General features: G+C 45.8%; 1 protein-coding gene across 1 annotated transcript; it reads left to right on the top strand.

Annotated features, from left to right (window-relative positions):
• Positions 1-399: 399 nt before the first annotated feature.
• Positions 400-13507, top strand: lmo4a (LIM domain only 4a). The gene is made up of 5 exons (XM_038971106.1): positions 400-800; positions 6798-7046; positions 11155-11251; positions 11673-11831; positions 12030-13507. The coding sequence occupies exons 2-5, from the start codon at positions 6805-6807 to the stop codon at positions 12036-12038; spliced, it is 507 nt and encodes a 168-aa protein (XP_038827034.1). The 5' UTR covers positions 400-800; positions 6798-6804; the 3' UTR covers positions 12039-13507.
• Positions 13508-16358: the final 2851 nt, after the last annotated feature.

Genomic DNA, 16358 nt, shown 5'->3' with positions numbered 1-16358 from the left:
ATGACCAAAATGTTAATGTATTAATTGTAACTGTAGGCATACAGGCTAGGCTAGTACAGTATACGGCGTTTCATTAGTTAAGAAAGGGTCACTGTCCAGTTATGCCTGAGTCAGAGCAGTCCTAAAAGAAATTGGAACAGGACGTCTTCTGCCTTAGGGAGGTTGGGGGCTGGGTTAAGGATTAATGAATTGCTTTTTCAACATTGCTCAGCGGTGGTGATTATGGCCTATTTAAAACAGCCACAAATAGGCAAAAGTTCCTTAAACAGACATCCATCATTATGTCAAATGCCACACCCCCCTTGCTGTTCAATGGCTGCGGGGGCTGAACCTCGACGCGTCATAGGAGGAGTGATTTAAATGTGTATTCCCTCTTGGCTTTGAACTGGAGTAGCAGCCTTTCCTCTCACAAATAGTAGCGCTGTATGTCCATGAACAAGAACTAAGAACCAAATTCCTTTAGCCGAGCTGTGACTATCTGATATGAGAGAATTACTTCATCACCAAGTTTACTGTTTCAGATGTCTATAGGAAATCCATGAAGTCGACCAACGCAGTATAAAATAAGGAAACAAGAAGAGGAAGACTTAGCCTAGACTAATTCTGGACTAGTTTGCAAGCTCTCCAATCGGAATATATAACAACCGTTTGAAGTTGTTACATCTTGTGAACGGCAACAATTGACCATTGCAAGCAGCAGTCCACGACTTGGTTGAAGTTGCGCACGTCTCGTGGTAGCGCGCACCACCATCGTGATCATTTCCTCGCGGTTACTTCACATAAACTACCACGACGGCAAGGTGAGCACCGCAGCGCGTCACATTTTTCCACACATTTGTTAACAATAGTTCTATATCGTTAAAAGTTTCAGCCTAGTAGATGTGTTATTACACAGTAATGAACGGTAGGGTATTATTGCCAGAAAATGTTGGTCCCCTTTTCTGTCTGTCATGTTCGAACAATTATTGAGCGCAAGCTATTCGTCTGTGATTCAACATTTCCCTCTGACTATCCCGTGGTGAACATGACTTACTTTTACCCCTTATCATAGCACACATTTCTTAACCGTTCGTCCATGCTTTTGTTGTTGGGGGGGGGGTCTTCTCCGGTATCTTGACTGCATCTCTGCATCAAGGCAGCCCTGGTACAATGGGGAGTTGTGCGCCCGCCGTAGTGTTAATTAAAAGAGACCCGTTTTAATGAAACAGCGATGCGTGTAGTTATGGCCCCTGAGCGCATTATTAAAAGAGAAGGATATATTGCTAATCTGCCTTGGTGCCAAGCGGGCCTGACCATTGCTCACTGTACTATTTGTACTATTTATAGTGGCTGTTAATGGTGCAGTCAGGCTTATTTATTTTAATTACAAACGACTTCCCCTTGCTTGTGTGAGCGGGGTTATTTGTTAATTTAAACTAGGGGGATGGGCGTTGGGCTTTGACAGGTTTTAATTAGTGTAGGTTTACCAAAGGCACAGGGAGCAATACTTCTCTACAAAGTGACTGGTGTAATGTGAAATTTGATCCGAGCCACTTTGGTGAGATATGGGACTTGTTGATGCACATCAACAAGATAAAGAAACTATGCCCAAGCCTAAAAATACCTAGTGGTCTTATAAAAACACAGTTTAGTATTCACCATATGTTGAAAAAATAAGGTTATAAGGCTGTTACACAGGCAGCCCAATTCTGACTTTTTCCCCCGCTAATTGGTCTTTTAGACAAATCAGATCAGCTCTTTTGCTTATAATTGGGCAATAAATCTGAATTGGGATGCCTGTGTAAACGCAGCCTATTAGGCCTATGCTATCTATGTAGGTTCCTATCCAAAATAAGCGTAACAATACAAGAAGACTAAATGATTGGGAGCTGACAATGTATTTATCACCAACAAGTGAGTATTTCAATGAAGAAGAGCCAAATGCAATTGGGTAATGACGAGTGAACCATTATTTGCTCTGTCAACCCGAAACCACATGCAATCCATCAGTCTATCCTCAGACAGCCAAGGTATTGTGTTCCTCCTCATTAGCCTCTGTTTTTAATGGTTATTTCATCAATCAGTCTATTACTAGAGCGGAACACAGCTGTCTCTCCTCCTCACTAACCTTTGTTTTGCCTGATCATTCATTTATCATTAAACGCAGCAGCAGAGACCGAGTTTATTACAAATCAGAGCCCACAGACTCTTATCGCTCAACAAGGACTCCAGTTTATCAATGGAAGGAGCGTAAGTAGTAGCCTAGTCAAGGACAGACTCGGGCGGTCTCCAAAACTCATCTCAACAAAAATAACTCTTTCCGTCACCCCCTCTAAACTTTGTCCTCATTGTGTGCCGCTCGTTCATCTATCTGGCTTGCATAGACTTTCCTAACCCCCTTTTCTCTTTGTATTTAGAAAGCCAATATGCTCCTTTGCCAGGAGAAATGCCCTAGCTTGTTTTTAGCGATAGGCTTTGGTTACAAATCAGCGTTATGAAGATATGGCGTTCACCAAAGTTCTGCAGGGTGTTGATAAGAAGGAACACTAAGTCCTTGCGCCCTCTAAAATAGGTGGGTGTCTACTGTGTTCAGCGGGGGGATAAGCTTGTCTAAGTCCCGTTTAGGGTAATGTAATTGTTGGGGCTTGCTCTGCATTGAAATATCACTGGCTCCCCCTCCGATGCTGATGACATTCCTCAGGGCATGGCTCAGGTATTGTCTCAGAGTTTGCCGTGTGCTGCGAAAGATGATTAAATGTAGGATTTGCATTTTCATGAGATCAGTGAGTTTTTTTTTGTGAGGTTATTTTGGCTCGTCTTCGCTTACGGCTGAGGCTTCTGCAGGTGTGGGTCTGTGTGATTGCATTTGCTGTGCTGCCGCAACTTGTCGCAGGTACGGTGAGGAATGCAAAAAAAGTGAGTAGTATTTCTGCACCCATTTGAGACTTTCACGTAGCTGCACTGCAGCAGTTCTTCTGAGACTTCAGTAGGAAGGCAAACAAACAGGGAAATAATCATAATTTAAGGGTAGCCTCTTCTCCCCTTGGGTTGTACTTGGTCTGCCGTGGCTTCACGGTACATGTTATGATCTGTTTGGAGTCAAGGGAGACTAACTGGTTCTACAGGCAAATTGCCAGATAGCCAGAAAAAGCATTGAGGCTTAGGACTTGTTGACATATTGTAGTCAAGAGGAAATGTTTCCATACCATATAGACACTCTACCCAGTCCTTCTTTTAAAAGAGAAAAACAGGGTATAGCTCATACTCAAGTGCATGTCTATGAGAGCTATGAGAGAGAGGAAGAGAAACAGAGGTCACATTGGCGCCTCTGTTCCTAGATTTGACCAGAATTCCTCTTTTTATTTCACGAGGGGGGAGGCTCTTGTATTTCGGGGTATAGTAATTGATTTCACGCTGGTAATTCACTGCCCGAGGAGTCTGGCTCTGAACACAGGAAACGGACTGCAAAGCAGCAAGCAGAAATGGGCCATGTAAGGTGTCTTGTGTTCCAAACTGTAAATGCACTAGACAAGCTGTGTATTCATCATACACAATGACCTCATTGCACTAATTGCATAATTGTTTATAGCTATATGCCATTATGATAGTTGCAGAAGGTTCTGCCCCCCTGCACAGTACTGTTAAATGTTTCCCTTACTGTTCCTTAGGTGGGATAATCCATCCCCTCAACTATGATGCCCCACATTGCCCGAACAAATCTGGCATCAAGTGTTTTCATTTCAATTTGATTTCAGTTCCCCATCCTAGGATGCAGCTGTGGGACCCATTGCTAGGAGTAAGTTGGAAAACAATGTTGTTGCCCCCAGGTATTTTTGAGTTTTTCTTTCTCAAGTTGCTGCCTCTGGTCTCCAGTTTGTCAGGGTTGTCTTTGACCCTGACTCTGAGACAGCACATTGCCAGCTGGCATTTGAAACCGACTGGTAAAGGCTGAAATGTGCCCCGGGATGGCCCCCCTCCAGGAAGGGGTCACACTGCCTTCCTGTGGCAACTTGGCCCTCCCCGACCCCCGATTGACATCCCCAATCAGAGCAGGTCTGTGGATGACCTTTGAACTCCCCAGGGCATCTCTTGTCTGTTGCCTCTTGACCTCGGTCCAAGAACAGCTAGAGGAAATAACGTGATAGAGTCCCAGATGGCAGGCAATCCCCCACATGCAGATGCCAAGCTCTCTTTCCCCCTCATACAATACCTTGGATTTAAGGCAACAGTATAAGCTTTCCCCCTTTCTTCCACCAGCCTTGCCTGGTTCAGGGACTCTCAAATCCACAGAGAAATTGACAGCGGCCTTTTTAAAAGGGGCTTGTGGAAACAGCCTAGCGTAACGGTCATCAATCAAACGGAGAAATGTCTTGTGCTGAAATTCACGATCGGATTGATATTGTGTGTCTGTGTGTGTGTGCACGTACTGCACGTACTGATAGGCCTGTGATAAGTCAAGTGCTGACCTATGTCAAGAATGTATAAAAAATCTCACCTGTCCAAATGTCAATAGATGGGTTGGTTACAGCAGCTACATGTAAAGAGTCTGTAGTGAACGCAGCACATGCATCTATTGAACTAGATACTGCAGAGTAGCACTGTGGAAAAAGCTTTACCGCCAGGGTTTGGTCCCTCAGCTCTTTGTCGTGTTCCTCTGTATTGGTCCTGAGGTGCAGGGTTGGTGCCCCATGTGAAGGCACTTTGTTGGGGTCAGTCCAGCGTCGCCCTGGGCCTCTCTTATGGAGCTCAGCTCTCCTTGATTGGAGCCAGGTGTCCGAAGCAGAAAGTGCATAACTGTGGTGGACCAGCGGCGGACTGAAATGTCTTGTGGGAAGGGCACTCGTAAAGCAAAACATGCCCTCATTTAAATTAGAAGCACTGGAGGACAAATTAGGACGCTGTTGTTAATTTGGAAAATGAAATCCGTCGCTGCAATTATTTAGTGTTGTTGTTGGCCATAATTATGAATCATGAAGCCGGTGAAAAGCAATGGCTGACTCATTGCTGAGTTGCACGCTGGTATGGTTCTTGTTAGTGTGATTTGAAAGCAATATTATCCCCAGCTGTGCATGAAATCAGTTGAGTTTTGAAACGTAAAAGTGTGAAGTTCGGATATACAGTAGAAATGAACCGATAATGGCACACTTGGAATGTGGAGACATCATGTAGATTAGCATTGGTTGTCTGGTGTCTCAAAGGCTATGGGACTCCATATGTCATCTCCGTTACACCACAAGAAGGTTTATATACTGGTATACCGGAATGTCAACTCCGTAACCCTAACGAAAGTTTTGCATAATTTGTAATCACTCAAAAAACCTCTGTTGACTAGTCTACTCACCCAGTGCAACCCAACAACACAAAAGACCCAACAACATTATTCAATGAGCAAGACTCTGCAACATCAAAGACCTCTCTTCTGGGACACATTATCAAGTTGCAATGAGAGGGTATATTTGCAGCCGGCTCAAAGACAGTGCGGCTTTGGTTAGTAAGAAGAGGTTTGTGTGGAGGTTGTCGTGGGACAGCTGCTTTCCAGGGTGCCAGTCGCCTCTGAGGCGCATATTTTTCAGGAAACTGTACCCCCCCCCCCCCCCCCCCTTCCGCCATATCCCTTAAATGAATAGGCCTAAGCTCTCTTTGCCAACGAATCCCAGAGCCAACCGATTGGTTACCGTGCCAAAACTCACATTTGGGAATCCGAGGCCTCGCTCTTTCCTGTCTGTGGGGCTTCTCTCTCCTCGTCACCCACGTTTCAAGTGGATGTACAGTACAGTTTGGACATTCCAGGTGGGTGTACAGTACAGTTTGGACATTCCAGGTGGATGTACAGTTCGGACGTCGGCAAAAGGTGGACCACGGGCCAAAACCGGCCCACAAGTATTTTTATTTTGTTTGACCCCCCTCAAAGTCATAATATTAGTTTTTTGAGGGGATTTTAGTTTTTGTCCAAAAAATACTAAAATCACCAGCAAGACGTATGTGATCATGTCGCAATTTAATTAAGGTATTAAATTATGTTATTTTCAAATACAATCTCTTTTTGGGCTTGGTTGTGGTTAATTTACAGTGTACAAATTATTATAATTATGTTTCGGGCCCCCGACCATCTGCTCTGACAAAAATCTGCCTACAGCTGAATCTAGTTACCTACCCCTGGTGTACATTATGGTACGTTCCAGGTGGGTGTACAGTATGGTACGTTCCAGGTGGGTGTACAGTATGGTACGTTCCAGGTGGGTGTACAGTATGGTAAGTTCCAGGTGGGTGTACATTATGGTACGTTCCAGGTGGGTGTACAGTACGGTACGTTCCAGGTGGGTGTACAGTACGGTACGTTCCAGGTGGGTGTACAGTATGGTACGTTCCAGGTGGGTGTACAGTATGGTACGTTCCAGGTGGGTGTACAGTACGGTACGTTCCAGGTGGGTGTACAGTATGGTACGTTCCAGGTGGGTGTACAGTACGGTATGGCACAGATGTATTTAGGGTAACCATGATAACGGGGATGACCGAGAGGAAGCTTGATTTCCTGAATGTTCCGTGGGTTTCCGGAATAGAATGTAGAAGCTGTGGTAAACATCTACCAAATACCCTAAGTTGAAATAAAGCTTGTTAATAAAGGTGTCAGTGGTGTTATTTCCTGGACTGTTAATGTCTTTAAAACAGAAATATAATTCCATCTGTCCATGTGAAGCTCAAACATTCTCGTACTGCTGAATAGACACTTTTCCATTCGCCCACCCTTGTTGTTATCATCCTTACTCAGGGCAACATTATATCTCTCACCCCCCCCCCCCCCCCCTTCTTCTCTCCAGGCCAACCATGGTGAACAGCCGGGTGGAGGCATCAGCCGTGGCGGTGACGGGAGGCGGCGGTGGCTCGGCAGGCAGGTCATGCGCGGGCTGTGGTGGGCGCATCGCCGACCGCTTCCTGCTCTTCTCCATGGAGCGCTACTGGCACACGCGCTGCCTCAAGTGCTCCTGCTGCCACGCCCAGCTGGGCGAAATTGGCACCACCTGCTACAGCAAAGGGGGCATGATCCTCTGCAAGAACGACTACATCAGGTGAGCATCAGGGAAGGCAGCATTCAAATAACAAAGGACTCTGGGTGGGGGTGGATGCAGCACGATAATGGCTCCTCCTCACCGTCTTGTAGGCAGGTGTAGTGTCTGCCTCCATATTGGTGATGCAGATGGAGGAAAAATATTTGATTGGAAACTACCATACTAGGGTGACATAGGGGTGGGGAAAGGGGAAGTACATGGGGAAATGATTTGCCTATGTTATATAGTCTGAAATTACCATAGGTTGTATGTAAGCTAACGGCCTCTCAAATGTTTTAGGTAACATCAACCATTTTGGACCTGGGCTATGTTGACAAAGTGAAATTAAAGTGTTTTAAATATTCAACACAGCCCAGGTCAAAAATGGTTGAAGATAGCTAAAACAGCTGAGAGATGGTTAGCCTACAACCTAAAGTCAATTTTAGTGAGCTTCTCCTTCAATAACGAGTTAATAGTGAAAGTGCAACGGAAATCCACTTTCCACAACTGATCCCGCCTGATGAGTCTGTTAATGCTAGGTCAGACAAGCACAGACAGCTCTGAAAGCAGTTGGAAAAGTGGAGGAATTTGTCAAGTACTTTTCTCTCTTTTTGTTTGCTCTACACACGCATAAAGGCACCAGGTGTTTGGGTGTGAATGCGGTCAGGTAGGGTGTGGCAGGATATCAGAGACTGGAGGGTGTTATGAAAGAGGTATATGCTCACAGTAGGGCTGGGTGTGGATCTCGGGGAACAAGGAGATTCTGACAGCTACTCTAACCTCTCAAGACATGACCAACTCTCTTTCACTACTTTTTGCACATTTTAATGACAAAACCTAAGGAGTTGCGTAAGATGAGGGGAAACCGGGAAAAGACTGCACATTAGCCAATTCCATCACCACAGCATTGCTCCTACACTGTTTGCCTTAATAATGTCTTGCCCAGTCTGGACTATGTGTGTGTGTGAGAGAGAGAGAGCGAGAGGCTGGCTGGTCCAACACAGACTGGGATTGTGTGTGTGTGCCTGCGTTGGCACTTCTCAGGCACTGGTGCTCTCCAGGGCAAACACTGGGGCAGATCCGGCGCAGTCTGGAAACCCACACAGCCCAAGAGCGCCCGCACGAAGGGAGGCCTGCTGGGTAGAGCAGAGACACTGGGCACTGTACATCAGCCCAGTAAGTATACAGAGGATTTAAAGCCACTCCCACCAGAATAAATAGCACACTTCTACTTCCCTACAATGTGATCTACCGAAAGATGTATGGTTGCAAAATTGAATGTAGGCCTACTAGCTATGTATTGCATAAATATCACCTTGACTCCTGTGCCAATAATAACTCCTCATTACAATGCTTGCAGCCCACATGAATAAATGGGAATTGCACAAGAAAAATATAAAGGTGTTTTTGCCCCAAAAAGTGCTCTGTTAATTAATCAGCAATATGGAAGGACACCATTCATATTTCTAAGGGGTTTATGGTACTGGTGCACTGCTGCTTAACGATGGTCTAACATAGTGCAGCACCTTGTGTCCATGTACGCTCAAGGTCCATCCTCGCAGATATTTCTAATGCAGAACGGGACGCAGTACGAAGCTTATCAAATGTATAATACAGTTAGTGGAAAAGGGCAAGGCTCTCATTGCCGAGTGCCGCTGTGCCGCTGAGGTCCGATAAAGGCAGAGAGGGGAGAGAGAGAGAGGGGGGAGAGAGAGGGGGGAGAGAGAGGGAGGAGAGAGAGGGGAGGGAGAGAGAGGGGGGAGAGAGGGAGCCTTAATTAGGGAGAACAGGGTTCCTCTCGGGCGCTCGCTTATTAAATTACTGTTTGGATTAAGATCAAAAATTCATTACAGTGTGCAGTCAGAGCTGGGACACAGATAGGGAACCGGGGGGGGGGGGGGGGGGGGTATAGCAGCCAAACCAGTCTGGTAGGTGTCACAAGGAGGGGGGGGGGTATAGCAGCCAAACCAGTCTGGTAGGTGTCACAAGGGGGGGGGGGGGGGGGGTATAGCAGCCAAACCAGTCTGGTAGGTGTCACAAGGAGGGGGGGGGGGGGTATAGCAGCCAAACCAGTCTGGTAGGTGTCACAAGGAGGGGGGGGGGGTATAGCAGCCAAACCAGTCTGGTAGGTGTCACAAGGAGGGGGGGGGGTATAGCAGCCAAACCAGTCTGGTAGGTGTCACAAGGGGGGGGGGGGGGGTATAGCAGCCAAACCAGTCTGGTAGGTGTCACGAGGAGGCAAGGAGGGGGGGGGGGGGTATAGCAGCCAAACCAGTCTGGTAGGTGTCACAAGGGGGGGGGGGGGGGGGTATAGCAGCCAAACCAGTCTGGTAGGTGTCACAAGGAGGGGGGGGGGTATAGCAGCCAAACCAGTCTGGTAGGTGTCACAAGGAGTGGGGGGGGGGGGGGGGGGTATAGCAGCCAAACCAGTCTGGTAGGTGTCACAAGGAGTGGGGGGGGGGGGGGGGTATAGCAGCCAAACCAGTCTGGTAGGTGTCACAAGGAGGGGGGGGGGGGTTATAGCAGCCAAACCAGTCTGGTAGGTGTCACAAGGAGGTGGGGGGGGGGGGGGGGTATAGCAGCCAAACCAGTCTGGTAGGTGTCACAAGGAGGGGGGGGGGGTATAGCAGCCAAACCAGTCTGGTAGGTGTCACAAGGAGGTGGGGGGGGGGGGGGGGGGGGGGTATAGCAGCCAAACCAGTCTGGTAGGTGTCACAAGGAGGGGGGGGGGGGGGGGGTATAGCAGCCAAACCAGTCTGGTAGGTGTCACAAGGAGGTGGGGGGGGGGGGGGGGGTATAGCAGCCAAACCAGTCTGGTAGGTGTCACAAGGAGGTGGGGGGGGGGGGGGGTATAGCAGCCAAACCAGTCTGGTAGGTGTCACAAGGAGGTGGGGGGGGGGGGGTATAGCAGCCAAACCAGTCTGGTAGGTGTCACAAGGAGGTGGGGGGGGGGGGGGGTATAGCAGCCAAACCAGTCTGGTAGGTGTCACAAGGAGGTGGGGGGGGGGGGGGTATAGCAGCCAAACCAGTCTGGTAGGTGTCACAAGGAGGTGGGGGGGGGGGGGGGTATAGCAGCCAAACCAGTCTGGTAGGTGTCACAAGGAGGTGGGGGGGGGGGGGGGGGTATAGCAGCCAAACCAGTCTGGTAGGTGTCACAAGGAGGGGGTGTAATAAAGGTGAGAGCGGTTGAGAGGCTTTCTATTAAGACTGAACAGTTGAACTGTTTACACACTAGGCTCTCTGAGGGATGGGCTAATGTGCTCTGTGTAGTCTACTAAATGTGGTTTGGAAGTTTCACAAAATGGACTTACCTGGTCACGCTCTAACAATGAGGCTAACTGTTCGACATCAGCAACGCAATGTCTGCTTCCAAAAGGCCTGTAGTGGACCGTAGTCTGTCTTACACTTCACACCAAACAATGACATCACCAGCATCTACAGAAGGTATTCCGTGACTTGTGGAGAAAAAGCCCTTCATCAGGGTTCTTCACCAGTATCAGCTGTAAAATATTTCCTGGCTCTCCCAGTAGCCTGCCATGGACTTCATCTGCAGCTCAAACCCCACATGGATCTGTGGCCGCCGGCTGAGCACTCATAAGACCTGAGTCACATGTCTCAGCACCACCACCAACACTATTCAATGCTGCATCCCTCCCATTCAGTCCTGCTGGAACACGTGTCAAACTCATTCCATTGAGGGCTGAGTGTCAGCGGGTTTTCACTCCTCCCTTGTACTTGATTGATGAAATAAGGTTGCTAATTAGTAAGGAACTCCCCTCACTTGGTTGTCTAAGTCTTAATTGAAAGGAAAAACAGGAAAAAGCTGCAGACATTAGGCCTTCCATGGAATGAGTTTGACAGCCCTGTGTTAGAATCTAGACCTATACTTGACTTCATTCATGACTTCAACCACTGGTCTGGGACGTATTTCCTTTTATTGCTCGAGATATTTCTATTTAGGATTGGCAAAGGGTGAGCTGATTCAGAATCAGATATAAGAAGTGTGGTGCTGAACAACAGCATTGCTTTCATTGTGAAAATGAGGTGTGACTTGGTCAGAGAGGTAATGTGTTGAAGTGTTTGTGGTGTGAGTGGTTGCAGTGGTCTGACATGGGTTGTTCATCCACAGGCTGTTCGGGCACAGCGGGGCATGCAGCGCTTGTGGCCAGTCCATCCCTGCCAGTGAGATGGTGATGCGGGCACAGGGCAATGTGTACCACCTCAAGGTAAGAGGAACTTCAGCCTAAAAGTAAAGACTCTTTCCACTGGGCAAAAACTGGTTGAATCAATGTTGTTTCCACTTCATAACAACAACAACAAAATGTATGTGACGACGTTGAGTCAACGTGGAAAACTGATTGGATTTGCAAAAAGTAATCAACGTAAGGGAATTTCTTATTTTTTTCACCCAACTTTTAACCTAAATCCAATGATGGGGATTTTTTGGGTTTAATTCACGTTAGTTGACAACTCAACCAAATGTAAATCAAAACTAGTCGTTGAACTGACGTCTTAGCCCAGTGGGATGCCAACAGAAGCCACATACATTTTTTTGAGGCCCTTTATAACACAGCGATATGACTCAGCGAGAAACCCATGCTTCTGTTGCTCTTTCTTAAAGTTCCTTATGTCCCTCGCTCTCTGCAGTGTTTCACCTGTGCCACCTGTAGAAATCGGCTGGTGCCGGGCGACCGCTTCCACTATGTCAATGGCACCATCTTCTGTGAGCACGACCGGCCAGGGGGCGCCCTGCTCAGCAGTCACCTGACCTCGCTGCAGGGGAACGGCATGATGCCCGACCAGAAGGTGAAGGGATGGGTTCTGATAGAACCAATCCATGTGATTTAATTAATGAATGTGCATTCGGACGTCTCCAAGAGTGCTTTTTTAGAAATGCTGTTCAAAGTGGTGTTGGACTGTGGTCTTCTTGCTGTCTTTGTTCTTGTAGTCTTGTATTTATGCATAATCAATGTACCAATAATCACCTCTTTCTCCTGATCTCAGGTCTGCTGAAGAAGAATGGGTGACAAAGCAACGTGTGCCTTCTCCTCCCCCGCCTCCTCCTCCTGCTCTTCTTCCTTTTCCACCCATAAGTTTGTCCTGCACCATCCATCCCATCGTTCAGATATTCCGATATCCGTACTCCAGATACTGCTGCCAGTGTCCATTAGCTTTCCCAGTTACACGGCATTTCCCCCAAAATAATGTTTATTCTGGTCATAGAGAATCATGTTCTCAACCTTGACATTATTGAAGTCTCCTGCTTCAAGGGGAAGATGCGGAGGAGGGAAAGACTGTTGATGATGGAAGAGGATGATTTATACTGTCAAACCAGTGTCTGTTTTCGGTAAGTCCATTGGTGACTGACTTGCATAAGACTGACTTGTAATGCCCTGAGAGGACTATGGCATTTCCAGTGATGGACCATCCTTGATGTAGCACCTTTCCCTAGCCAGCACAAAACTACAGGGAGAGGGAGATGCCACAGACCAATAAATATAAACTGGTTCTCGTCCAGAGCTGTTTCAACCAAGCTACAGTTTAATGACTCCCGAAACACGAAGAGTGTGTTCAAAACAAGATCGCCACATGAATACACAGACACACACTCTCTGAGCTCAGACTCTAGGCCCTTTCATGTGTCGGATTGAGGGAAACAGGAAATACTTTGGTTGTAGTGCTATGCGACCGTAGCTTTTGCCCCCTGGACGTTCCTGAACTCTCATTCCTGAACTCTCATTGGCTCACTCGAACGGTCGAGTTAGGCCGAATGAGGAATGATCAAATACACCTGCCTGGATGTCTCGTCTACTTTCAAAAATATACTCTCTGTGTACTAAATGAAGAATGCCTGTAGAATATTCATCAAAACATACCTTTTAGTCTCATGATTATTTTGTACTGCAAGTGGTTGCCTTGTGATTCTCGATTGTCTTCGATATTTAGTTATGTTTTCAGGTGAAGATGGTTCCTGGGGTTAGTAAATGTACTCCTGTTTATGGGAACATACAAATATGCATTTGTAATTGTTGTTTAAAAAATTTGGCCGGTGAGAATTGTTATTCCAACATGACTTTGCAGCAGTGCTCTATAGGTCTTAAATGTATTGTTGTTGTGTGGTGGTGGAAGAGGACAAGGTCAAAGTTGAACTGGTCCCCATATAACCAGGGTCGTGTTGAGTAGGGCTCACTGTAGATAGAAAACAGAAAACAAAAATAAGTGTTTGTTATTGGAGAGGCCATGTAGTCCCTCGCTGTTTCAGGCCGTTTTCTTCCGTTTGGTACCTAATGAACACGACCCAGGTTGAGGGAAGAGGGGAGCGGCATAGGGATGGAGAGAAGTAATAACTGTACATATCTTTTCTAGTGCTATTATTGTATTGTGGTCTATGGTTGAATTGAGTCTTTGTGTGGCCTAAAACATCTATATGGAGAAAAAAAGTACTTTCTAAATAACTATAATAATCATAATATTGCCAGTCACCTGTGTCGTGTCTGTAATGAGTGTTTGGATAATATTTACCTGCCGTTTGTGTGTGCGCGTGTGTAGCGAGGTGTGACAAATAGCGCTTTCACACCGAAAGGTAAAGCTCCCGGACTCAGACAAACATGGCCGATTACCCTCAGGAATGGAATTTCAAAGGCTTGAGCTGGGGCCATTACAGAAGCAATTAAAGTGGGATACGCTGGAGGCCCAGGCTTTAGCTGAAGTCCTGTGCCGGAGTCTAATGAGGCCTAATCTGGTGAGCTGGCCTAATTAAAAGGGAGGGACCCCTTTCCTGTGGGTGCTGAGTAGAGCAGTCCAGCTGTTGACTTTACAGTGCTCACAATGCAACAACAAACTGAAAGAAATAAGACAACCCTTTTTCTCTTACCTTAAACTCCATATAACTTTTCTTTCTTCACTGCGTATGAATTTGACATTTTCACTTCTTTGTTGAGTTCTTTACTTGGAAGTTAGGGTATAGGGCCTCTACATATAGTACTGAAGGGCATGTCAGAATTGTTTCTTGGCATGAAAACACCCCCTCAGATCTTGTTTATTTAATTAGCTAATTAAACTTCCATCTTATAGGTACCTTTGGCCTAGAAATCACAGTCAGCTTTTATGATCTTTTATTTCTTATTCCGTGACTTTTCTACAGAGAGAAATTAAAACCAAACATGCAATAGGCCTACAAAGAAGACAGGGGAAAAAAACTGAAGTAGCCAGCTGTGACTTTTCAAATGAATGTTCCCAGAGAAAAGTCTACCATAAGCATTGTGGTGTGTCGGTGCCTCAGCAGTGACTCTTTTAGGGTTAGCCAATTAGGTTCACACTCAAAATAACAATGAGTGTTTTAATGGCTGGATTTCAAAGCATTTCTTTGGTAATGATGTAGAATGGTTTTAAAGGATGAACACATTCCTCGGGTTCTTCAAACATAATCCAAACCTGAGCATGAGTTTCAAATCTTTAAAAAAAAAAACGTTTTTGTTAAGGTATTTTTGGCATTCCTCAGTTTGTTTCTAATTGGACTCCCATACTTCCATAGACACAAGTGGAGTTCAATCATAATAACCAGAATAAACCTGATCTGAAAGAACTACGTAAGGGAAAGCAATATACCCAATATATATAAGAACACCTACAGAAGCACCTATCTGACATATTGTAGAACCTGTTATCGTATTGGAGGTACCTATCCAGTCATTTTAGATCCGTGTGGATTTTTTAAAATCAGTTAATTTTTTAAAAGTAGGAGTATTGCATACTAATAACAACCACACAAACCGTCTCTATACCTGTTCTAACCAATGTGGCACGCAATATTTCATTTGTATACCTAGTCTAATTACCATTTGATCCAGTAGCTTGACTAATACTTGGCCAGTCATCTCATCAAAATACATGGGAAAACTTATCAGAAAATCGCTCTTAACTGTTCAGTTTAGGTTTAAAGATAGACACTGAAAATGATCAAGAAACCGAAGCAATTGTATTATCGTTATCTTATTCACAGGGGATTCCATAAATAAACACTTTTTGCTGATTTGCAATTCTTTGACTCAATATATCTGCCAGAGATAATGAATAGCAATCGTCAGTCAGTGAAGGCAAGGTTTTATTTGTAGCTCCACACCCTTCTGCAGGGTGGCAGCTTGACATCCCCAGCCCATGTGCTGATATGGTATCAATTATTTATCCCACGTCTGTGATTTTGAGAAGCATCAGACAAATTCATTAACGTATGCAAATGACCCTAATTGCAATTATCTCTATATCTTGATAAGTAAAAGGGGGGAGGGAATCTACCAATCCCCCTCTGTGGTGCAAGTTACACTTTGCATTCAAACCAATCAAGCCTAATCTGCATATAACTAATTAGCTCAACATATTCAAAAACCAATTAACGGGTCTCTCAAATAGCTTCTCCGCCACACAGCTTTTCTTTTTGAGCCGAGCTGGAACAAGAAAAGTTTTCAGGTGCACAGTTTTGCAATGTGCAATGTTCCTTCCTCGAGAGAAGTGGAGTTAGCTTTTTTTTCTTTTTCCTCAATTCACTAATTAATCAAATTAACACATGCAAATTGGTGTAATTGCATTGTTTCGTCACCTCATGTTGTGTGAAGAAAGAAAAAAACAGGGAAGCAATGGAACAGCGAAGATATTTTTACCTGATGCCAGAGAGAGAAAGACAGATGTCCCATAGACCTGCCCCTCACCGCAGGGATCAGGTGAGAGAGGTGATGCCACCAGCAGAGTGTGAGGCCTGCAGGCTCACTATCAGCCACACAGCACACAGATGGAACACCTTGCTCTTCCTCAATTGCCTTTCCTTGATTCCTCTCCCTTCGCCTCCTTTTCAAAACACATTTAAGAAAAGGTCCCCGGGAGGAGACAATGCATTTTGAGGAGGCGAGACCCAATACCAGAGAAAGCTGACCTTCCAAAGTGCATTCTTAACAAATCCTATCTGCAGATGTTTTCCTGCATTTGTAACACAATCCCTACAGTACATAAACTCAGCAAAAAAAGAAACGTCCCTTCTTCAGGACTCTGTCTTTCAAAGATAATTCGTAAAAATCCAAATAACTTCACAGATATTCATTGTAAAGGGTTTAAACACTGTTTCCCATGCTTGTTCAATGAACCATAAACAATTCATGAACATGCACCTGTGGAACGGTCGTTAAGACACTAACAGCTTACAGACGGTAGGCAATTAAGGTCACAGTTATGAAAACTTAGGACACAAAGAGGCCTTTCTACTGACTCTGAAAAATACCAAAAGAAAGATGCCCAGGGTCCCTGCTCATCTGCATGCATGTGGCTTAGGCATGCTGCAAGGAG

Source organism: Salvelinus namaycush, chromosome 31, assembly GCF_016432855.1.
Source record: "Salvelinus namaycush isolate Seneca chromosome 31, SaNama_1.0, whole genome shotgun sequence".
In the NCBI taxonomy this organism is placed as follows: Eukaryota; Metazoa; Chordata; class Actinopteri; order Salmoniformes; family Salmonidae; genus Salvelinus; species Salvelinus namaycush.
The sequence above is the reverse complement of the archived record's forward strand: the minus strand, read 5'-3'. Positions and strand labels throughout refer to the sequence as shown.

Excerpts from the sequence above, each read along its gene's own strand:
- lmo4a (XM_038971106.1), top strand. The coding sequence starts at position 6,805 with ATGGTGAACAGCCGGGTGGAGGCATCAGCCGTGGCGGTGACGGGAGGC. Across the intron at positions 7,047-11,154 it reads TGCAAGAACGACTACATCAG|GCTGTTCGGGCACAGCGGGG; the intron begins GTGAGCATCAGG and ends GTTCATCCACAG. Across the intron at positions 11,252-11,672 it reads GCAATGTGTACCACCTCAAG|TGTTTCACCTGTGCCACCTG; the intron begins GTAAGAGGAACT and ends CGCTCTCTGCAG.